The 24,840-nt window shown below is 47.0% G+C and overlaps 1 protein-coding gene across 2 annotated transcripts; it reads right to left on the bottom strand.

Moving 5' to 3' along the window:
* Positions 1-23,776, bottom strand: KIF23 (kinesin family member 23). 2 transcript variants are annotated; one of them, XM_040969375.1, is made up of 23 exons: positions 23,766-23,776; positions 22,595-22,664; positions 21,614-21,742; positions 18,851-18,956; positions 18,484-18,620; positions 18,161-18,270; positions 17,291-17,461; positions 14,663-14,775; positions 14,368-14,489; positions 12,840-12,942; positions 10,328-10,407; positions 10,125-10,244; positions 9,793-9,919; positions 9,324-9,482; positions 8,614-8,771; positions 7,120-7,293; positions 6,776-6,955; positions 6,185-6,496; positions 3,463-3,693; positions 2,358-2,440; positions 2,111-2,192; positions 1,490-1,560; positions 1-515 (listed from the first exon to the last, which is right to left on the bottom strand). In XM_040969375.1, exons 1-23 carry the CDS (start codon positions 23,774-23,776, stop codon positions 500-502), a joined length of 2,865 nt encoding a protein of 954 aa, XP_040825309.1. In that variant the 3' UTR covers positions 1-499. The 2 variants fall into 2 exon arrangements, with proteins under 2 accessions (XP_040825309.1, XP_040825310.1); XM_040969376.1 differs by lacking the exons at positions 18,484-18,620; positions 22,595-22,664; positions 23,766-23,776 and having other exon boundaries at positions 21,614-21,708.
* Between the last annotated feature and the right edge of the window lie 1,064 nt (positions 23,777-24,840).

Below are 24,840 nucleotides of genomic sequence, written 5' to 3'. Positions count from 1 at the left end.
TTTTATTATGGACCAGTCACTGGCATCTTTATTTCAAAAGTCAGATATGTCTAAAGTGCACTCTTGCAGCTAATTAATAGCAGCATTTGTTTCATTTATAAAACCCAAGAAATACTCAGACCAGAACTGGAGAAGTCACCATAAAAAAAAAGTCGGATCTAGATATTACTCTTCCTTAATTATACCAAGACAAGTACTTGTGGGATTAGTTATAAAAACACAATATACAAAGACTTGCATTATAAAGTCCATCAGCAGTGGGGCAGGGTCTTCCTTTGCTATGAGTATTAAATACGACAAGGCACATAACACGCGTACTACAGGTGGGCAGCCTGCTGTGTATCTTTGGGATCGTGGGCGAAGCTCCGCCAGAGGCCAGTGTCTGTCACAGCTGAGGTCTGTGCTGTCCCCCGAGGCCGGAGGAGCCAGCAGGCTGCTCAGCGCGGCTTGGGAGAGTCGCCAGCACCGGATGTTCTGCTTGTCCCAGGGCTGTCGCAGTTCATGGCTTCTTGCGTCTAAAACAGAACCCAGCATTTAGTATTGAATGTTGCAACTGGTGACCACCCCTTCATAACAAAAGAAATTTTAGAGTGACTTTGAGAATTCCATTTTTAATGTGACAAAGCAAATGACATATAAAATATGCTTATCTAGTATTACATTTAGAAAACAGGACCCCCCATCTTTACCCTGCAGCAACAGTTTTGCAAACTGCCTAGGGAATGCAAGTGCACCAGGGGCTGGTACGGTGGTGTACCAACCTAATTCACCTATGGCACTGACATCCCATATGGGCACTGGTTCTAGTCCTGGCTGCTCTACTTGATCCAACTCCCTGCTTATGGTCTGGCAAAGCAGTAGAGGACAGCTTTGGGACCCTGCACCCACGTCAGAGATCCAGAAGAAGCTCCTGGCTCCTAGTTTCAAATTGGCTCAGTTCTAGCCATTGCAGTCATTTGCAGAGTGAACCAGCAGACAGATCTTTCTGTGTCTCCTTCTCTCTGTAAATCTGCCTTTCAGATAATAATAAATCTTTTTAAAAAATGAATGCATAGGTATATATTTTCAAGGAGTGTTTTTTTAAAACTGTATTATGGAAACCTTACATATGCACTTAATAAAAGGCAAAGTGTGATTCCATCCCTATCGTAAGTTCTGCCATTGACTTTCAGTTATTTTAATGAGCACTTAACGCTATGCTAAGGCCCAAAGTATGGCAGATCAGGAAAGTTACACAAAGCTATCCAGCTCAACTAAAGCCGCCAGCTGTGCTGCCTTGCAGGTGCTCAGAGTGCTATGAGGAACCAGAGCAGCCATTTTCTATCACCTCTGATCCTGCAGCCCGACTGGCCCAATGCTGCAGCTACCTGCTGCACTCTGCCAGCAGGCCCAGGCACTCCAAGGGCAGCTCCATTTGCTTCCACTAGCCAATGGCTGACAGTGGGAATGCTAAGAGGGAACACAGGGCAGACCCCATCACGGTACTCACTTGGGCTGTGCATGATGCTGGTAGCCAGGGCCCAGCTGCGATCCCGCTCTCATCTCCACAGCCACGGAACACTGAGAGGAAAACAAGAGAAGAGGAAAAGGTCAGCTCCTCTGGGCAGCCTGTGACCCATGTCTGTTCAGACGGCTCTCCCAAGGTGAACTCCATGCCACTTCTGTTCCAACATGGCTCAGGTACCTGCAGTCTCCTCCTGGCAGAGACTGCACCCACTGAGAGCTAGAAAGGTCCCTAAGGTCAGCCAGGACCCTCTCTTGACATAAGGAAGAGTTCTTATGGAGTTCTCACCTTCCCCCTTGCTTTCCATAGGAAACCCTCCACAAGGGACCTGTCCTGAGCTGCTAGAACATTCCTCGGGGCTCTAGGGAAGCCTGGTTATCTAGCAAGATCCTCTTTCTCCATCCCTGTGCCCTTCCCCTGCACTAGACACATGGCCTCTGAATCAAGCAGCCCAGGCAAGCCCAAAGCGAGGGCAGAAGACCCTGGCCAGGCTGCTTGGGCGAGCTGGCTGTGGGAGGGCCTACCCCAGCATTCTCAAAGAGCAGTCGGGGCCACAGCTGTGCCAAGCCTAGTTTCTGTCAAGCAAATATCAGCCTTCAGCCCTACCCTTGTCTCTACATCGGTCCATTCAGACTCTGTGCCATCTGGCTGGGCAGGTGCTACTGTGGATGATCTTCGTTTCCGACTACTGAAAAAGGGAAGACACGATGCAGCAATTATTTTTTGCATCAAAGAACAGGAAAGATATTAGGGAGGACCCATGCACACCCCTTGGGAGAGTTAGTGATCTACTTCACAAAATATTCTGATCGTCACAAAAGAACAGCTAAGAAAACACTTTAAAAACACTCACCCACTTGGTGACTCCTGTTTTAAAGTCTCAATCTCGGTGAACTGAACAGATTGTCCACCACCTCTTGTCTTAAAAACATCACCCTAAAGCCAAGAGTAAAGGGCACTGTTAGGCTTGCGACACACGTAACTGACAAATGCACATATAGCAGATTCAGGCTGAAACAGGATTCTACTGCTTTATGGGAACTCCCACCCACAAACCAGATGGTGCTTGGGACTGAGAGTCAGATCCGGAGGCAGATTCTCCAGTGAACAAAAACAGCCCAATATGATATAATCAGTAATATTCACAAAGGGGTTTAAAAGTAGTCCTTGTTCCACTTGTAATTTGAAAGCTTCACTAATGGTCAAGACACCTGGCTGGACTTTGCACACCTTCTCTGGGGCCCCTCCATATCCAGTCAGAACAGCTGTCGTGGTTGGGAGCTTACAGGTGATGAAACAGGGTTACCTGCTCACTGGTCCCCAAAAATCTTATAAAGGACCCCAAGTCTGACATTCAGGTGTGTAACTACTTTGCCCTGGTGATGACTGTCCTCTCATCTTTATAGAATGAATCAGACTAAACATTTCCTAGCAGTAGATGGTGACTTTTAGTGGAAATTCCTAATGTCATTCAAAACAGGGACGATCTTCAGGAGTTAAAATCTAGAAGTATCCTCGAGGTGGAATTTGAAGTGAAAAACTAGCTTTGCCTTTTCGTTTCCTGATTAGTCAAGTGACTGCTTCTGAGCAAAGGAACGCTTTTCCAGACAGCCAAGTCCCAGAGGGCTACGTCCGAGGCATTTTCTGTGTCAGATTTTAATTTGGGCTTTTTACCTTGAAATTCCAGAGCACAAGCAGGGGTTCTTGATTTAGGTTTACTTCTTAAGTAGGGGGTCAAAACTAAATAGTCAATAATGAAAGCTCATTCCAGATCTGGAGTTCTCAGCGAGCTAAGAACCTGAGCTGTTTCAGTTCAAGTCTCAGCTTAGTGGATCCCTGACCTAAGCAACCGCTTCTATTTTGTACTACCAGAAAGGTGACACCATTCATTCTTGTGCCTGTGGGACATCAAAGGTTTTTAAAGTATATTTTTGTCTCCTGTGTAAGTGAGACTTTACCTTAATTAGTTTAGTTTCAATCTCCCCATCGGAGGCTAGTTCCTGGTGGGTCAGCATGTACTTCTCACACTTAGCTAGTGCCTTTTCGTTTGGAACGGCTACTGTGATGGCATGAGGGACATGTGGCTGCATGACTGTTTCAGTTTGCACGTTAGAGGCGGGCTTATGATCTACCCATCTGTCTCCCGCAGAGCGTGACCGTCTGTGTCGGAGACGAATTGGTGGTGCGTTCTGATCAGGTTGAAAGAGGAATCGAGAAACAAGCATAAGCCAGAATTAATTGACAGGCATTAGAAGTGCAGCAGGTTCGTTAAATGATGTCAGTATCAAAACAAACATTTCCAAAAGCTAAATAGGTGATTTAAGTAACTCAAACATTCTCTTTGTATTGAAACATGAAACCAACAGACAGCTTTTTAACACCAGCCACGATATTATACCTTCAACAGAGGATGAAGCGACAAACTCTGATAATATCGCTTATCTTTGCTTAGGTGCTAGTTCAAAACAGTTCATCTTGTATTTCCAATCAAAAGCCACTATTTAAAACTGCTTTTGTGATCTACAATTTCTTGTAATCTACAATTAATCTCCAATAAGATCACTGAAAGCCTTCTGCATGTCCAAGGCTTCAAACAAAAAAACACATCTTATGTAAAGGCAGAAGCAAAAAAAAAATTAAAAGCTGACAAAGTACAAAACTTTCAAGAAAATAAGGATGAATAGCTGTATGTTAAAAACAAAGATTAAAATAATGTTAAGTACTTGTAAGTACTTTCAGTTAAGATATCCAGATCTCAAAACAAAACTCAATGAAAAGTCCAAATGTAATAATGGCTAAAATATTTCAATTTTTTCCTCCCAAATACATCAAATCAGTCTCCATCATACAATGAAAACTTAGTTGCTTAGAATCAAATCCCATAGGATTCTGGGAAAGTTAAATGTAGCACAGTCAGCTTCAAAGAAATTCTTTTTCACATACATGACAGTTAATAGTATGTAAAACCGATGACAAATGAAAGTTGATCACATGCCAATCCTTCAAGCTAGTCAAGCATGACCTCCTTGGTTCCAATGTACGTTTCTCTGGAACTGTATATATCCAATCATATGAAAAAATGAAGCCCCAGTGACAGTGCAAAGCAGTATACCACGAACCTCAGCCACCAAGAAGCTGAGACTCAAGGCAGCCAGAAAATCCCCACAGCTTACGTAATGCTGAAAAAGGAAGTCTGGCCCTCACCCACCATGCAGCAGAACAATAATATGTTCTGAAATAAGCTTTGGCAAGATGACAGTCTGTGCACCATTCTACCAGCATTGATGACATGAATAAATACCTTCGAGGTACAGATTCAGTTCACCTGACAGAAGTTTTGACCAACAAACACACAGATACTAACCTTATGGTAACTTTTCTGCTGCACTTCTAAGAGATTCTGATTTCAAGTGGAAGCTAAAGTACCTCTAGCAAATCCTCTTACATATGTCAGAGCCAAATTAGGGGCTGCAGTACTGCTGACCAGGGACCAGCAGGCCTGGAGCGTTCCATGGAATAGGGGGATTGACTAGAGTTGATCAGAAGGACCAGTCACCACAATGTGCAAAGGAGACAGAAGCTCAGCCTTGAGTGAAAACTGAGCTGGTGGCAGATGCCCTGGGAGGGCAGGCCACCTCGGCGGGCACCCATCTAGCCCAAGTTACACAGCGAGAGAACCAAAGGCAAATAGTCACCACAGATTCATTGGTTTCAGAGAAAATTTCTTAAAGCTCTATGTTAAGATTAAAGGTAACTTCGTCTGTTTATTCTGATTCACAGGAAACTTTACCTTTATCCTTACATAAAGGAAAGACAGTGAATTTGTTTTGATTATTTTACTTAGGTTTGAATGCGGTGGAGCCCTTGTAAGCTAAGAAAGAACAGAAGGCTCAAAGCAATTTGTAGGCCATGCAGCCCTGCAGTGGTTTCAAAACAACTGGCCTGGACTCTTCCAAAATCAATGTCATGAAAATTGAAGGGGGCAGGGGTAGACATTAAAAGATTAAAAAGACAGGTATTTGCTTTGATGAGATGGGTCATGGACTGAAAAATGAAAAGCCATTTGGGGGACAATTTGGGAAACTGGAGGGTATTTATTTTTAACATCAACTTTCTCAGCTGTGACAAGCACTGCGGTTGTGGGGCCAGCATTCTCATTCCTAGTGTGAGTGTCCGAGAGTCTCTGCCTTACTTCCAGAAGCTTTAGGGAGCGAGCGACCGCACAGCTTCATCAAGTCACAACTGGCAACTCTAGTGGAGGGGAAAGAAGCTACTCCATTCATGTTTAACTTTTCTTTGAGTTCTCAACTTTGAAAAAGTGGAATTCAAAATCAGAAAAACAAACCAAAAAACCCTCTAATTTGGAGAAAGGGAGTGTGTTCTAAGGCGCTCCATGTCACCGACTGTGTGTGTGACTTGGCAAGCACAGCTCCACGGGCTCGCGCCTGCCCTGACAGGCACCTGCTGCCGTGGCCAGCCTTGTCTGGGCTTTCTCACATCAAGAGTGAGTGAGGCCTCAGTTTCACGGTGGGTCAATCTTCTCAAGTAACCCATCAGGGTAGACCTTGTTCATATTGTTAGTGAAGCCCCTCCATCTCCTGCCCCCCGGACATTTGGAATCAAGTTACAAGAGCAAAGCTACTGTTACTACAACGCATTAGAAATCACACTGGCACTGACCCTGAAGCAAGGATCCTCTTCTACGTCTAGCTCGTTCCTGAATGTCGGAACCACCTCCCTGCCTTCGGTCCAGCACATCCCTCGCCTTCTGTCTGACACGATACAAGTTTTACTTTGTCCTGGCTCCCGCTGCCTACGCCTTGCAATGGATGTGACACTGAGAGGAGTGTTGTACGGAGGAATTTTCTGCTCCCATTCCGAAATACAGGAAGCTACAGAAATGCTGCTGCAAGAGTTAGAGCGCCTATGGAGTTGTGGCTGGCTCATGAGTTGCTGGCCGTTGGGGATCTGAGCAATAGAGTTACCAGAAAGCTAAAAAAATCGGAGAAACATTAATGAGCAAGACTGAAAAACAGAGACATGATTCATTACTTATCAACAATTTAGCACATCAAGACTAAACATTACACGCAGGCATCCACACTGTTACTAAACTGATGTACTAACTTGTGTTTCCACTACCTTTAAAGGTATCCCAAAGTTTCAGAAACATACGTAATCTAAAACATAAAACCTCAGTCTCACAAAAAGCCATCCAGTCTGAAGGACCGTTTTCTAACACTAAGCCACGCAGCACCAGAGGTGACTCACCGGCACCGGAGGGGGAGAAGCGGATCTGGGGATAACTTTTTCTCGGTCACGCTCTCGTGACGGCCTTTCCGGCCTCTCAGTTTTGGGTTCAGTGACAATGGCCTTCAGCTGCTTCAGTTTTTCATCTTTGACCCAGAGTTTATTCTGCATCTCCAGCTGTGTGGCTGCCACTCGGCGCTCCTGCAGGTTTTCAATGACAATCTCCATTCTAACTCCGTGCCAACTGACCACCCACGCCAGATCACCACAGTTCCTAAAAGCCAAGGTCTCCAGCTCCGCCAGGAACCCCAAGCACAAGGGCAGGACTGCAGAGGCTGACGTGCACAGCAATGAACGACACTCACACATTCTTTCTGCCATTTCATCGACGTCTCTGTCACCATGCCTTGCAGCCGAGCTTCCAGCCTGCGCTTGTCAGAGAATTGTCGCTGGAGCTTCTGATTCTGCGTCTCGAGCTCCTGCTGCAGATTGCGCTTGTCCTCTTCGTAGATAGTAGTCGTCTTCTCCAAAATCTCAATCTGGAAGGGCAGACCAGTTAGTTCACACTGAGTATGCTCATGCTGTGTGTACCTGTAACATCTCTCTCCATTTCTGTGGAACGAACAGTCTTGTATAAAGCATGATTAGCCTTTAAAACTTCTCAATTGCTACCTTCATTCTCAGAAACAGAAGCTGCTAAGCAAGCCACTCAAAGAAAAAGTTACAGCTGATTTCATGTGAGAATGACTTTCCTCTGAACTAAAGCCCCTCTCCACAATGGACACGTCTCCCCACGTCTCCCGATGGCCCCTGGTTTGACAGCACGGCCTTCTGCTCCAGACGAGATTCAGGCTGAGCGTGTATTCTTTCATAGTCTCACCTAGAAACCAGAAATGATCCAACTAGCACGTGGGAAGGGTCTTCATAGAGTTCATGGAGTATGTGCATTATGAAAAAAACTAAGCATGATTTTCAAAATATTTTGTTCCAAAATAAACTGATTCCACTTTTTCATGAACTTTCTAAGTACCCTGATATCTGCTATGTCAAAGGCACTATGCTACCATTAAAATGTTCTCAAAATCATTTATGCTATGTGATAATTGGAAAAAAGAGAGAGACATAAGAAATCAGAAAGCAAAGAGAGGGCATATGGTTTAGCTGGTCAAAATTCCTACATCCCATAATAGAGAAGCTGGGTTCGCATCTGGACTCCAGATCCTGACTCGAGTTCATCACTAGTGTAGACCCCGACGCAGCAATGAGTAACCAAGTTCCTGTCTCCCAGCACCGTCCTCAGCCAAGTCCTGGCCGTTGATGGAAGTGAACCCAGTGGAGCCCAAGTCCTGGTCATCAATGGAAATGACCCAGTGGACAGGTGCTCTCTCTTACCTTCAAATAAACACATCTTAATAAACAAAGCTTCCCCCACCCCAAAGCAAGCTATCACCACAGCTAAACCCTAAAAGCCCTCCAGGAGGATCCACTGTTTAGGCCAGTGACCAACAACATTTTCTTCAGCTGCCAAACCGTAATTCATAAAACTAAACACGACTATGATCCCTTTGCTCCTGTTTATGCCTGTCTCTTACATTCCCTTTTTTGGCTAAAACGAAGATAAATCAATGACCAAGTGATCACTTAAACAGCAGTAACAGGGACCACAAACCAAACATAGAGCAGTGTTACCAGGCTAAAGGTATACACACACTCCAACTCGAAGCCAAACAGAGAGCAGTGCTAGCTGGGCCACATGGCATCCCTACTACGCCCCAACTCGAAGGCCACACAGCATCCCTACTACGCCCCAACTCGAAGCCAAGCAGAGAGCAGTGTACCCCAAGCACACCCCAACATACCTTATACTCTAAAGTTTTGTTCTTCTTCTCTAGTCGTTCTATCTCCAGTTTCTGTCCCGAGATCACCTTCTCTTGGTCGTTCAGTTTCCCATGAATGTAGTTTTCTTTATTTAAGACAGCAGTGCTACACTCTTGTAACAAGGCTTTAAAAGAATTGGCTGGAAGAAAAGCACATGTTTTACTCCAATAACCGACCAAAGAAACAGCTTTTATTAACCAACATGAAACACAACTAAGCACATCTCTCGGTGTGAGTCAGTCCAGCACCAAGAGAACTGGTTGGGAAGGGGACCAGGAATCTGGACCTCAGTGTGCAGACATTCACAGAGGCTGTGGGCGCCGAGTCCACGCGGCCTCAGCTCCTCTCCCAGGCCCCACAGAGGCTGTGGACGCTGAGAACACAGCAAACACACTGCCTCCGGGGAATGATGCACCGCAAGGATGCTTCAGACTAAGCCAACTCAGACCTGAGCTGGAATCCTTGGTACACTGATTAGTTAAGACTTGAGCAAGCTATTTACTTTTTCTGAGCAACTTTCACTCCTACATGGAAATTGAAATATTACAAATTTTTTTACTTTCTTAAGGTACAAAAAAGAGTTGTGGGAAAAACTCCTTGTCCTGCTAACTACGCAGGGTTGAAAACCACAAAGAACCTCCTTATTGTGGTGCACTCCTCCCCACGTCGGGGGCTGAACAGACACCCTTACCTTGCTTGTGAAACTCATCGATCATCATTTGCCGAAGATGATGGCGCTTCTCCAGGGCCTCGATCAGCCTTGGCAGGGTCTGCTCATCATTGATGTCCAAAATCTCACACGACGGCAAAGGTGGGAAACTCTGTAAGACCACGTTGGTGACAGGGGGTTCTGCATCGAATTACACAACAGTGATGAGTTAGGCCAGAGAGAAGGTGCTTAAGGAAGTCAATTCAACTCTGTGATTCGAGCACCAGCCCAATTAACTAGGTAGCTTCTTGAGCTGTCACATTCAATTTCCTTAAAACTGAGAGCACAGTGTGCAAGAAATTCCATTTATTTTTAGGTTGAAATTGCCTTGCACTTGGTTCTTGAAAAGAAAGGATATTAAGGATATAACCAGTTCTTACAGGAAACTTTTCCTCTTTAAAGAACACACAGACCAAGCAACCAGCAGGCAGAGGCCAACAGCAAGCCTTACCATCCCCAACCGGGCCTCCTCGCACGTGGTTTCTGAATCGCCTCCCAGGTGTTAGTCCACAGATTGCCTTGTCTACTGGCCTCGCCACTTCTACTTCTTGGGTCACTTCTGCAAACCTCATGACTTGCTTTAAAATGCAAAGAAAATGAAGTAGTTAATTACTCAGACAGAAATAATTAAATGAGGCAGAGAGAGTGGCCATGAGTTCATTTGTCCACCCCAGGGGCTCAGTATCACACCCTAAAACATTCATCCTGCCACCAGTCACCTCCACAGGGGTGTTTTCCCACCACAGACTCAGGGACCTTACAGGATAGTGACATGAAACTTACCAAGCTCTCTTCATAATCTTCAGCCTTTGGATTCACACACACGATCATTCGCACTTTCCCTTCCCCATCGAAGTAATTCTTGAACAGATGTGTTAACTTGGAATCTCGATATGGGACCATCTGTAAGCACATTCAGACCCAAGCACATCAGACAACAGAGCACACCCAGGACGCCAGCGAGATCAGGGAAGGCTGCTGCTTACTTTGTTCGTTCCATACATTTGGTTCTCTCTCAGGACTTCCATGCAGGTTCTCAGCGTCATCAGTGACTGATTTATGTTACCTGACAGAAAAATATGCACAAGAGATTTGAGAACAACGAGGTAGAGAAAGTGGTCCACTTGTCTTTAAAATCTCAACTCCACATAACTTTCATATAAAGAACCATTTTTCATGGCTCAGTTTCAAGAACTGCCCATACCTGATACAGGCCGTCTCTCAGTATTTCTGGAGAGGTTAAAGGGCCATCCCTCAGACAGAACAAATGCACCATTACACTTAAGGACCCATAAAGTTTTTCCCAAATCCTAAATTCAGTGAATCAGTAGACTAGATGCAGCTATTTAATGTCCTCCAGTTAAAATATTTTCTCTAAAGTCTGTCCAGTTCAGGGTACAGTCATCCTGTTCAAATCCACCACACCAGAGGGCCTGTGCCAGTCAACAGGCAGTGTTCACATGTCTCAGGAACCACTAACTCTGTTCCCTCCGCAGATCAACAAGGCCTGCCTCACAGCACATCTGTTGCTTCTGAGCACGCCTTCCTGGAGACAAACCTGGGTTACAGTTCCCAAACCACAGAATTCAGCACGGCCTGCTGCATGACCATGACCTCGGGTACCCCCTCTCTCACCTTCTTGTCCCACCTTGCGCTCAGCAATGGAATCAGGTTCCTTTGCATCCCTAAACCTCTCACAGAATAAGGTTCTCAACCTGGGGCTTGTGTTGTCCAGGCATACATTTCAGACCAAGTGTATTCAGAGGGGAAGTAAATTACAAGCTTGTTTTTACTAACTCGTAACTGGAATTCAGCAGTTTCTTCAATTAAGAACCTAAGCCAAAAACACAGCAGTATGCGGAGTGCCCGCTGTGTCTTTTTATTAAAAACTACAGATATTTTTAAAGCATATTATAGTTTGCTCCTGATCAAAATATTTATGCTCACAATTACAGTGTGGATTGTTTAGTTATGAGACCTGCTGCTGAGTTTCTATTTAAGACATTAATAAAGAAGTACGTAAGTTAACATGTGATAAATTTAAAATGCTTTGTTAAACACATTTCAATGTAACTGGCTTTCTTTCTTATCCTCTCTGGGTTACACGTTCACGCTGGGAAGAGGCCATAGCTTCAGTGCGCACTGACAACCCCAAAATCTGTCACCCAACAAGTAGTGCCACTGGCCCCTACGGCCCTTCAGCGTACAGCTGCTTGTTTTCTGAAGCCAGCACTGCCCAAGGATGCAAGCAGCCCTCGGCCACTGCCAGCAGGACAGCAGCTCTCACACATGCGCTGCTGTCACAGGACCCCATGTCCTCCACTGCAGTAAGTCTTCATTCTACAGCACCTGCACAAACAGGCCCAAGAACCACACCTTATCACTCACAGGAGCAGAGGCCACCACTGTGCCTTACACCCCAGGACAAACGTGTGCCACACAGCTCCTCACTCCATCACCCAGGGGCCTTTCTCCTTTCTGCCACCCATCAGGACCCTCAGGCTCTGGGCCTTTTTACCAAGCCAGTTTAAACTCCATCCAGCCCATCCAGCTTACTCTAAACCCTTCCTCTGCCATATTCTTCTGCCTTTCCTTGGTCCTTGCTTCACCAGTCACAGCTCTCACATTCTATACCAGGCATTGGGGCCATAGGGTCACAGCGCAGACTCAGAAACGATCCACAGTCTGAAGGCTCCAGTGACACAGGTGAGGCTGGAATCCTTGGTGCAGGCAGCAGGAGGCGTTAAGACTCCATTTCACGCCAGTGGGCCTAAACTGTTTCATCTCTTCAGCCCATGAAGAAACTCAAATCTTTACTATTTTCTAAATCACTAACATCTGTTACACATGGTGTACATTTGTACATTTTCAATCACTCACAAACCTGCCAGTCTCCTTTATACAAGTGGCTGCCTCCTCACAGCGGACGATGCCTTCAACCCTGTCAGAAACACAGCCCACTCTGCTCCTCTGCAGTGGCCATCTCATATGATCTGTGTACCCACAGAACCTGGACTCCCTTCTGACCCCCACCCAAACAGCCCACCTCTCCTCAGCCTTTATATCTGTGTTCAATTCCTAGCACACAGCAGGAACCCACCAAACGGTTATCAACACAAACCCCAATACCCACGGCTACACCAAAGGGCTAATCTCACTCTTTCTCTCTCACACAGAACACTCTCTCTTTCTCTCTTTCCCCCTCAACTTCCCTTCCCTTCTAGGATCCCCCAGAAGCTGATACGAATGCAGGAATGACTGGTTTCAAGGACTAGGAACTGCCTACAATACCAGCAGCCACAGATAACTTTCATATGAATGAATATCACTTACACTTATTTCAGCCATTCTTCCTCATTCACAAATAAATCACTGTAATATAATGATAAAACCTTAGCTTTCGAATTATTTAAACTAAAGACAATTATGGGTAAGTGAGTACTACACCGACATTCCAAGCTGAAAAGCAGTAGCAGTTAGTAACTTGTGTTTACTCACCAGCTTCACGCAATCGGTTCCCTTCTGCTTTGGTCCGGTTAGTTCTTTCACTTCCAGCAAGATCCACTAAGGATAACTGGCTTATGACGATTTGTTCTTTCTCCTGTGAGGACAACAAAGCCAAGGACCTAAAGCTTTCATTGGTTCACACTGTTCTTGAAGTAGGTTCAAACAGACAGTTATTAAGTCTTAATACAACACTTACACACCAAACAACGCACAGGAGGGGAAGAGGCTACCTGTAGCCTGCAGACAGCATGTGTCTAGTCCCCCTCCTAAATCTGTCAAATACCAGAGAATCAAAAATGAACCCAGGACAAGTCTACACTAAGCTCTTCTATGTAATCAAGCATCTAATTTTGTATAATAACCTAATAACATCATACTCTAAATGATTTTTTAAATATTTATTTATTTTTATTTGAAAGACAGATCAGATTCATGAACACGAAAGACAAAAAGAAAAGATTTCCATCTGCTGGTCTACTCTCCAAATGGCCACAATGACCAAAACTGTGCTGATCTAAAGCCAGGAGCCAAGAAGCTTTTTCCAGGTGTCCCATATGAGCGCAAGGTCCCAAGGCTTTGGGCCATCCTCTGCCGTTTTCCCAGGCCACAAGTAAGAAGCTGTGCAGGAAGTGGAGCAGCTGGGACACAAATGCAGCACCCATATGGGACCCCGTAGCTTGCAAGATGAGGATTTGGCCATCAAGCCATCATATCAGGCCCTCTAAATAATTATGATAACAACAAAAGAATTTCCAGATACCTAAGTGATATCTTAACAGTAGACAGAAATCATGCAGATGTAGGTTAGCTTATAATCACTCTATAACTGACATTAATCGGGCACTGTCAGCCGTGCACAGGATGGAAAATTTGAGGCATACTGCCTCCTCTAATCATGGCGCCCGCAGGAGAACGCTCTGCAACAGTGAGGCTGGCACACTGCTAATCAGGTAGAAACCAGAATTCTTCAGTCCCATTTCCTCCTGCCATTAAGAACCTTCAGGGTTCCAGGATTTCATGTTATGGTACAAACACAGCCGCAGTTTAATAGCTTCAAACCATCAAACTACGTGTACTCAGCCACAATGCCTGGTCAGCAACGCAAACCCATGTTAGCACAAAGTCTTGGCAGAGAACAGCGTTCAGCAGATGGGGGCGCCCTACTGCCTATCCACCAAGAGTCAGGTGCTAAAGAACCACTCTACCCGGGAACTCCACTGCTGCTGCTCAAAAACCATGGCTGGAATCCACAGAGTGAGCTGTCAGAAGATGAAGTATACACTACTATCTCCTCCAATGAAGAGATAGATCATTTTAAAGATCTGCAAGCCTTTTTTCCAGTTTTGAAGATTCTGTACTCAAGAGACCCGAAACTTCAATATTTAATGGGGGGTGGGAGATGGTTAATGTCATCACATACATATATATTGACAGAATAATTTAATTGCAGAGAAACCTCACTCATCTAACTAATTGCAAAGCTAAGGATGGAGTGACACTCAGCCCAGCCCAGCCTTACCTGTAAGACATTGTCTCCATCTGCATCCAGCGGAGCCTGCACTAACCTAATGTTGAACACACTGTGCGAACGACTGGACTCACGGTTCAGGTGGGTGTTAGCAATCCGCCTCTTTTTCTGGCCTGGGACAACAGAGAAGTCACTGACTCCAGGGAACCCAGCCACTTCACACACACACACACTCTCTCTCTCTCACTCACTCTCTCTCTCTCACACACACACACACACACACACTGCTGTCCTATTAGCACAGCAGCCTTCAGCTTCCACTGTTCTACTTCACTTCTGGTCTAACCTCTCCAGAAAACCTCAAACGCCTCTTCAGTAGACTTCACCTCCACCTCTGTACATCCTGCAACATACATGTTGTGGTTCTTATCTTCACGAAGCATTTTAGACTGTGGAAGTCTATGGGAAAGAAAAAAAGAAAGATTAATGTCCTAAAACTCAGAGATACTGATCTCTTTCTTCCCTTACGATTAAAATGCCAGCAACATGACACCCATTCTCCAATGGAGCCAAGTATACGTAAGACTCTAAAGAAATACCAAGCTAGTTATCATTAGTGGCCTACTTGAACAGGAAGCAATTTTATTAAAAACTTTGCTCTATTTCTAATAAAGTACATAAAACAACATAAACAACCAGAGACCAAAGCAGTAAAAGCAACATTGCATGCACGGGTTAAGCATCAAGATCTAGCATTTTCCTAATTTAGCAAAGCAACATACACAACTAAATCTAATTTGGACAAGCAAGAGCAAAACACCAATTCAGAAAGAGCTTGGTATATACCAGCAGCGGCAATCCTTTCAAAGTGGCTCATGAGCTTTGATCTGTATGTAGGATGGACAAAGGCACTGCCTGGTCGGCCTCAGCCCTATGAACCATAGAGGCAGACATTTACCAGCCACCATCACCAAGAGTATGGCAGCCAGCCCAGGGCCAGTCAAAACCTGCATACAGATATGCCACAGATGCCAGCCACTAGTATACCTACACCCTTCTCCTCAAGACAAGAGACAACACAAACACATACACAAAATCTGGGTTCCTCAAGGGTGTGCTGCAACTGTTCCACCTACCAAAGGAATAAGGCAGAAGTTACTCTTCTACAGCAGCTGTGCCCAGGCAAAGCGCTCAGTGCAAACATTGGGACAGTCACGGGAATGGTATATTAAAATCCCCCCTCGTGGTACTTCTTCATTATTTTAAAGCCAACCAGCTCAAAAAAAGCAATTAAATTATACCTGGATGCAGTGCCAAAGAGGCACCTTCTAAGTTTATTCAAGGAGTTATCCAGAAAGATTAGAGAGCACACAAGTCACCTTCAGTCACCTTTCACATAATCAAATCAAGATAGGATCCCTTTGAACTAACCAAACAAAAACTAGGCCCAAGGACAGACCGAAAGGAATTTAACTGGTAGCAAGGAATGACTTTACAGAAGTTTGGGGAAATAGGACACAAAACCAGAGTCAAGACAGCTGACATCTTGAAATGAATGGGAAAAAATTGGCTGGATATACAATGTCTCATAAGGTCCTTATTACTTCTCTATAATGCAACTGCACATATTTCTTACACCAGGGCTAAGTCTCTTAGTGAAGTTCTCATTTGTAGAAGGGTAAAAGTAAAGCGCGGCAGACATCCTTCACGTAACTTCCAGAACTGACACTTTTACATCTAGTTTGCCCAGCAACTCGATGATTGCTCTTCTAATCCACGCAGACCTAAATCCAAGGACCGCGCCCAGTGACTCAGTAAGAGCCACACAGACTTTCATCAAGGGTGCTCTCAATCACAATCCACATTTTTGGGGAAATCAAAGTGGAAATTCTGAAATCTGTCCTCAGTCCCATGGTTTCCAGTAATGTTCCATCAGACATACACACAGACAGTAAATACAATACATGCCTCTTCACATTATTTATGTCCTGAGAGGCCCCAATGAAGACAGCCTTAGGGCCAGCAATGTGGTATTGGCACCCATAGGGGTGCCAGTTCAGGTCCTGGTTGCTCCACTTCTAACCCAGCTCCCTGTTCATGCACTTAGGAAAGCAGGGGAACAGAAAGCAAGTGTTTGGGCCCCTGCACCGGCGCGGGAGACCTGGATGGAGTTCCAGGCTTCTAGCTTCAGCCTGGCTCAGCTTTGTCCCTGGCCCCAGCCTCTGCAGCCACTTGGGGAGTGAACTCAGATGATATCTCTCCTCTCCTAACCCCCATAACCGATTTTCAATAAATAAATAAATCTTAAAAAAAAAAAAAGATATAACAGTGAAGACCAGCCTTTAACTTCTTTAACTTTAGAACAAAACCAGCACCACGAGGAGCACACACTTGCATTAAGATACAAGACCGCAGTCAACTCTGACACACATCCATTTATGATGCCAGGTGGAAACAAAGCAAGACTCAGCAAAGCAAGACCCAAGGAAATCGAAGGAGCAATTCTTTCACTCCAACAGCATGTTATCTAGCAACGCAGCTAGCGAGAGAAGGTCTCTGAGCATCACTTGTGCAGACAACAGCTTTCAACTCCATTCTAGTCACCACCATGACGTACACAGATCGCTAAAAAGCTACAAAATGCCCCACGCTAAGTTTCATCTAGAGGCAGGCCCTGGACGCTTCAACAAGGACACTCCCTTATAAAATGCACAAAGGTCCTTTTCATGGTGTGTTCCCTAAGCAACCTCTGCAATGACTGCTCTGGTCATTCTGCTCCTTAAGAGCCTTCACCCCTGGGTTCCCTACTATAGTTGCATCCCAAGCTAACAAAATTCTTGCTAAGCACTAACTACACAATAAAACAATCTTTCATTCTGAAAACAAAGGCGAGTATAGCTAAAAAAAAAAAAAAAGCAAAGATCAGAGCGATGACTCCCCAAGGTTAACAGGCCAAGAGGGCCTCCCTACTTACTTGGGTTTTGTGGGATCAAATGGCACCTCTTCCAACAGGTCATATATGTAATTATTATATATTTCAATGTAAGAGACAAATACGCCATAAACACTATCTTCATCGACTTCTTCTGCTTTGCAGAATTCTCGGACAGTTATCATGTCTGCAAACTCTGGATCTACTTGTCGCCTAAAAATAAAAACAGGAATATCATATTTATTGTGTATTTTGAGTCATTATCAAAAGGGAGTGATCTCAAGAGGAAACTAAGATGACATAAATGGAGGCCAGTGTTTGGCACAGCAGAGCCACAGCCTTCAACACCGACACCCCATATGAGTCCCATCTGAATTCTGGCTGCTCCATTTCTCATCCAGCTTCCTGCTAATGGGCCTGGGAAAGTAGCAAAAGATGGCTCAGGTGCTTGGGCCCCTGCACCCACGTGGGAGCCCCAGATAAAGTTCCAGGGTCCTGGCTCTGGCTAAGTACAGTCTTGGCCATTCTGCCAATTGGGAGAATTAACCAGAATATGGGAAATTTTGTTTCCCTCCTTTCTCTGTACAACTCTGTCTTTCAAAGAAATAAATCAATCTTGAGAGAGAGAGAGCTGACCCACTATTGCAAACAGAAATTCCCAAAGCAACTTTGCTCATACTCACAGCCCACCAACAGTTTCCCTAATCCTCCCAGACAAACACAGGTCCCCTCAATACAGCGACTCAAAGTGTGCTCAAAATCAGAGAACAGCTGAGCAAATAATGCTAGAACATGTCTCAACCTGAGCTTCACAAAACCAGCTGTCAGGCCAACTTCCCCACTCAGCCTTCACCACTCCCATGCCAGGGGAAACCACAAGACACAATCTGGTGAGCCTCACGCAGTACTTACTTGCCAGAGGGGGTCTTCGGGTTGGGCACGGCTTCTCTTTTCTGACGCTCCAGTAAGGCATCAACCTCACACTGTATATCCATGCTGTTCCTGTCATTGGACTTAAAAACCTGAGGGAGGGCAAAACCAGACCATGTGTTTAAAAATCACTTAAAAAAAAAAAACCAAACACACTTCAGAAATAAGAATCGGGAATAGTTCACTGCTTTTCAGCTTTCAAAATTAGTCCAGTGTTTCGGTTCTCCCTTAATACTACTGTGTCCTTAAGCGTTTCAATCCCACACGTACAGTGACAGAGTCCCAACACAAAGAATTCCACTCACATATCGCTTAGCTTGGAATGACCCTATGCTGTTGAAGATCATGTCCAGGCAGCGAGGGAGTAGCCCTCCTTCCCCTGGGGAGCCGGTCATCGTGTGGGTCTTTCCACTTCCTGTCACACCGTATGTAAAAAGCAGACCTACAGTGTAGCAAGTCACAATGAGTTACAATCGCAAAGTCCTCCATCTGCAATATTCGTTCATTGTATTAAAAGAAAAAAAAAATCAAACAGCTGGATAAAGCAGGTTTAATAGCACTCACACACAAACCAAATCTGAATTCAATACCAAACACAAGATATATATATACAGATTTTGAAAGTTTTGTCAGAAGAGAAAAAGGAACATCCAAAAACTCCAAGAGTCATACCATTTTTGCCATGAATGAGGTCATCCACCAGAGGACAGGCCACAACATTGAAGAGCTCCTTCTGAGTGGTATGAGTGCCGAATACTTGCTTAAATGAATACTGAGTCTATAAGGAAAGAACAATCTGCACTTAAATGGCATTCCACTAGAAATACATCTGTTTCAACCTGAAATATTTCTCTATGAACATTTAAGATCTAGACATACAAAGAAAAAAAAAACACCTATTTTTTGAATGTTGGCTGTACTTTAGGAGGAAGAAACACAGCATGAGCAAGCAAAAGCACAACCTGCCATCTGCTGGTCCACCCCGAAAAGCCAGCAATGGCCAACACTGGGCAGCCAAAGCTAGAGGTGGCGAACCCACACAGTCCAGCGCCTCACGTGAGTAGTGGGAACCCAACTGCCTGACCCATCCTCTGCTGCCTCCTAGGAGCCACACCGGCACAGGGCCAGGGCTGGGAGCAGGCACCATGATGCAATGCAGACTTCCTGACCGGCTCCTCCACACACATCAGACAACCACTTCCCATCTGGAACCTGCAGTTTCCAGGTAACCACTAAAAAGTCCTGGCATCCCTAACTCACACTGAATATGATCCAGCACACAGGGGACCTCCTGGTCCTCAGGAACAGATACAAAGGAAGCCTCACTCCAGGGCACTGACTGGTATGGAAGCCGTCCCGAGGGCAGTGCTCACATATTATACGCTGCTGTCCTTATAAGGAAGTGACCATTTTCAATCCGTTTCCTCCCCACCCAGCCTTTCATCTATGCCTGCTTCCAATTCACTACAATGAGGAAGTACAGTCCCACCCATCTTCTTCCATTGTCCCCTGGCCCCAGGAAGCCTCTGCAGGCTCATTCCCACCAGGCAGGGCCAACGGGCTGCAGTCTCCTCTCAGGCTGACATTACAGCGGGGGAGAGAGACAAACAACACACCCATATGTCAAGTAACTGCCACTTCTGATGGGGTGGAGGGAAACGCCCTGAGACGGGCACACTAAGTGGAAACCCAAGGACGAGGGGCCAGCAGGGGAAGTAGTCCAGGCCACAGCAGAGGCAGTCGGCCAGCAATCCGGCCCGTTCCAGGAGCTCCAGAAAGTGCATATGCACTGACAGATGAGGCTGGGTAGAAAGGACATGAAGAGAAAACAACACGCACAATCTTGCTTCAACTTTGAAGGCGCACAGCAGCCAGCAAGCGGGCTCCCCGAGTGTCCGCCAAGACCAGCAGTGCCTGTGGAGGAGTGCTGGCCATCAGTCGGCCTGCCGGTGCAGACGCTTCTGTCGACCACTTGGTGGAGTCACACCAGGCAGCACTACAGGCTCATCCCCCGCGAACAGATCAGAAACCAGGTCTGTGTGCTCACGTGGTTAGTTCCAGCTAGCACCACCTGCAACAGCTGCAAGGAGCTGTGAATTCAAAAAGCCATCCCTTCATGGCAGACACCTTGAGAAACTCTAGTCTCAGTGATGAATAACCAGCTCAGGGGAAGGTGACAGCAGTGGAGACAGACACAAGCAAGACTGACTTTGCAGCAGCACTGGCAACACAGACTCATAAATTCGATACGAAGACAGCCCCGGGCAAAGCGGGTTCCAGGCTGGGGACGTGCACAATGGTGCTGTGCTACAGGACGCTGCTATGCCTCGAGAAGACTGTAGGCTTGAGATCTGGACAAGTCCAACTTCTAGTTGGAGTTCAAAGCCAGAGAACAGGTTTAGGGAACAGGTAAAAACGCCATGGTTCTCATCACACAATCAACATTCAGGCCATAGGGAAGCGCAGACAGAAAACCTTTAGAGGTTGGAAAAGGGCAAAGAGAGTGGACAGGAGAGAACGGGCAGTGCCTCGGGAGGCGTGTCATCACAAGGACAACGCCACGTGCACCCAATTTCGTGCAAGGCCACGTTGGGTCTGCCAGGGGCCGCCACAGGCACAGAGCGCACAGGGAGGGTGTGGAGCCCAAGTCCTCTCCTCCAGCTGCAGCTCCACAGCCCCGCCCCGGCCAGCACCCCTGACAGCTCACGTCTCCCTGTCTTGTTCCACTGACCTAACCGAGTTGTAAATTCCACAAAGGCAAGGGCTGTCCTCCTTGTTCCTGAAAAATCTCCACCCTCCAGATACTAGTTCAGCACAATGTTTGTTAAACTGAAAACGTTTTTGCGCTCACTCAGCATTTTACTGAACATAAGACCATTTTATAAGCAAACAATGTTTATTACATTATGAAATAATAATGTGTATTCATCAACTGCCTGGCACAGTCAGCATCCACATTAAACTATCCCTAATATGTGCTCTAAAACACAAATCACTGATGTTTATACAAGAAAATACCCCAGAAAGCAAACCAGCATATCAAAAGCATGTCTCTACAAGTCTTTCAAAAAAGTGTAAGCACTGTTCAATTTCCACATGGAGGGACAGTTAGCGTAAGCCACCACCTGGGACTCCCAAATCCCACATCAGTGCTGGTTCAAATCCCAGCTACTCTACTTGCAATCCAGTTCCCTACTAATGCACCTGGAAAACCATGATGGCCCAAGTCCTTGGCTCCGTGCCACACGTGTTCCTAGCTCCTGGCTTCAGCCCGGCCCAGCCCTCACTACTGGGGGCATTGAGGAGATGAACCAGCAGATACCTCTCCCTCTCCCTGTGTCACTCTGCCTTTCAAACAGATGAACAAACTTTTAAAAGCTTTACCAATGGAGAAGTTACTGAGGAGACACACAACCTGCCTCCCACAGGAATTACCTCCTTGTAGTCTCCATTTCTGTTGAGTCTGTAACCCTCCGGCGTGTGAAGCTGAACAGTCGTGTTATTGATCACTTCTATGCAACCCTCCTGGTCGGGAAAGCTCAGCGGGCGCACCCTGCAGTACACCTGCAGAAACAGGAAGGGCTCAGCACGCTGATGGCTCACCTGCGTTCTTGCGTTTCCCATTCACTCACTCAACAAGCACTTAGTCTCTCAAATGAAGAGCCACAAACCCTGCTATCAAGGACATACAGTGCAAACTGGCAATGCTGGACACCAGAAAAGGCAAATGCACTCAAAGTATCCAACCACGCAGCTTCTCTTCATTATTGTTGCTATACTAATGGAAAAATCTCTAAAACCCAACAGCCCAGCACACAATATGACAGCTTTCTAACACTGTTAGAATTCTTGGGAACTGAACATCTACTCTAACTTAGCCAGCTTAACCTGATACTTCCCATACAAAAAATAGGAAAAAAGGGAGTGGAGTGGATGGAAAAACCCGCTCTGCTTTGTGTAAGGCACCTGGTTCCTGGCTCAGAGACCCACTGCAGGGGCAGTGAAGGCCAGCCTGAACAGACCCAGGGAAAGCCAGGCTCTCCGAGCTGCCACTGGCCTTTCCAAGAACTTCCCACGCCCACCAACCGTGAGCTGCTTGCAGAGGAGTCTGCGACAGACTGAACATGCCATCCCATGACAGCACCTGGGGGCTAGCCTGGTGACAGGCTGTCAGGAACAGAGTATGCCTCCCCGACCCCCCCATCCCCAGAGCATCTGGCCTGCTGCAGATTTCCATGGTCTATTTTGAGACCAGTGAGAGGATGCACAGTCCACAACGACTTGACTTTAATGAATCCTATATGGAAAATGAAACTGCACGGCTAGCAGCAGCTCCGCAGGGTTCAGTACAACCTGTAACGCCACAGCCCTTCCTGCCCCTCCAAGCACGCACCCACATCCACAGGCAGACCTTACCCCAACTGGGTCTTTAAGGTTCGTCTGGGATCCCTTTTTCACAAGAGGTTTCCTAGGTGTCTTAGCCCTCCTGGTCACACGGAAAAGAACATTTCAGTACAACATCAACATACCAAAACCACACGTGTAATTCATACAAACACAACCTCCCTGGGGTTTATAATATTATCCCAAACAACTTGAATCATCAGAAAGAAATTACACTGGCACCCAAAAGTGTTTGGTTAAGAATACATTTTTGTTACCAAATGTTAATCATTCAGTTTTTGATGAATTCTGTATTTTATGTAGCTTGCCTAGGATCTTCAGTAACAATTTCAGAGACGCTAACATTTTGAAATATCAGCAAGCAAGCGATCACATTGATCCTTCAATTCACTGACACATGTGCATAGCTCATGTGCCCAGTCAGTGTCTACCGACCACAGTGAAATCATAAAAACGCCCACAGAGATCCTCGGTCAAGGTGACGATGCGCAGCGTACTTTCAAGAAAAAATTGCCACAAAAAGACTCAAAGCTGGGTGCCCCAACACATTGGGGTGCTCAACTCCCCCATTCTTTTCCCTCCCGTTTTTACCGTTTCCTCTGACACATAACTTCTTTTCCTTTCACATTTATCTAGAGGTTGAATGAACATTTCCCACTAAAGTTCAGTGGCCTTAGGGCTTAGGATGTTCTCTGCGGAATACTCAGCATATTCCCAGATGAAGCCAGTGCACGTTCGTTAGATGCTCTGTTAACAGGCATAAAGCTTCCGACTTGACCTCTGCAGCAAACACGCAGCCCTCCACCCCGCTGCAAACGACCAGCTCAACGGCTGCTTCTCTAGGGTGGCACAAGTACTTCACCCGGGAGGGCACAAGGGCGTGGGCGTCCGGTCCGAGGCAGCGCCCTGGGCGGGTCGGGACGTCCCCTGGGATGCCCTCCGCCTCCCACGTGAGACGACCCCAGCCTCCGAGCCCACGCCGTGCCAGCCGGGACCCCGGGAACCGAACTCAGGGACCCCCGCCCCACGGCCGTGTGAGGAAGCAGGGCCCGCCGGAGAGGGGCGGCCTGAGGTACCAGCCCCGGGCCCGCCGGAGAGGGGCGGCCTGAGGCACCAGCCCCCGGCCCGCCCGAGGACGGCGGCCCGAGGCACCAGCCGTCTCCCTGACAGAACCCGGACTCACGCAGGCTTCATGGCAGCAGGCGCGGAGCTGGCCCGGAGACCGCGGGAAGCGACGCAGCCGACCGAGCGCGGCGTTCCGGAAAGCCCGGCGGCGTCGCTGCTAGCCCAGGTGAGCTCGCGCCCGGCGCATTTCAAACGGGCCAATCAACGGCCGCCTGAGGCAGGGGGCGTGGCCTCGGCGGGAGCCGCCGCCCTGCCGGAAGCGGTGCCGGTCTCCTAGGCGACCGACGCGGCGTCTGCTTGTGAGCGCTGGAGGGAGAGGAACTGCAGGCCCTTTTCTTTCCCTGATGATTATCGCAGACACTTCTGACAACGACGCTGTTACGGAACGCCGCCTACGGCGCGGCTGCCGAGAGTCCTCTCCTGGGCCTGCGGGATGGGACAGGAATTGGAATCGTTTCTGATACGGACCGAGCTCCCTTGGACCGAGTTAACTTGGGAACACCTCCATTGGTAGGACGCAAGGAAATGGGGAGGATAGATTGCTAGAAGCAGAGTCGCTGGCTGGCCCCTGGATCACAGAATCTGTGGGGTCCCACATGAACTCCGCGGAGGCCCCCATGCTCGGGACTGTCCTTGGGGCGCTGACTCTTCCTTCCCACCACTTCCTCCTGCAGCCCTCGCAGACCGCAGACCGGCAGCTCTGAGCACACCAGGCCCACGCTGCCTGCTCTCTGCAGCCCCACTCTGGCCTCCCCCTCTGGGACCTCACCCCAGCCTGGATTGTCAGCAGACATGCCCGCCCCCTGCTCCCTGCCTCCACGCGCTGCACCTGTTGAAGTGCTCCAGCCCTCACCAGTCATTGTTTATCCCTGTCCCCTCTGCCCACACTAGATGGCATTGTTGCATGTCCAGTGCCAGCCAAGGTAGGAGATGTGGCAACGCGGGGAAGGAAGGAATGAATCACCCCTTTGAAAAGGGTCCCCATACAGGATCCACCATGGTGCACTTTGCCTGGCTTCTACTTGCCCTCTTCCTTGTCTCAATTTTCTTAACACCAATTCATTCTGTCATTTCAAAAATGTTCAAAAGGCAGACGCCCACAGCCACCCCGAGACCTGCATTTTCCTCTATAA

The sequence above is a fragment of the Ochotona curzoniae genome, unplaced genomic scaffold, assembly GCF_017591425.1.
Source record: "Ochotona curzoniae isolate NIBS_2020 unplaced genomic scaffold, NIBS_Ocur_1.0 scaffold_4701, whole genome shotgun sequence".
Taxonomy (NCBI): domain Eukaryota; kingdom Metazoa; phylum Chordata; class Mammalia; order Lagomorpha; family Ochotonidae; genus Ochotona; species Ochotona curzoniae.
Note: the sequence above shows the minus strand (reverse complement) of the source record. Positions and strands in the feature narration are given on the sequence as shown.

Excerpts from the sequence above, each read along its gene's own strand:
- KIF23 (XM_040969375.1), bottom strand. Across the intron at positions 18,957-21,613 it reads GAAATGGAGACTACAAGGAG|ACTCAGTATTCATTTAAGCA; the intron begins GTAATTCCTGTG and ends CTTTCCTTATAG. Across the intron at positions 6,497-6,775 it reads CTTCTCCCCCTCCGGTGCCG|CTTTCTGGTAACTCTATTGC; the intron begins GTGAGTCACCTC and ends CGATTTTTTTAG.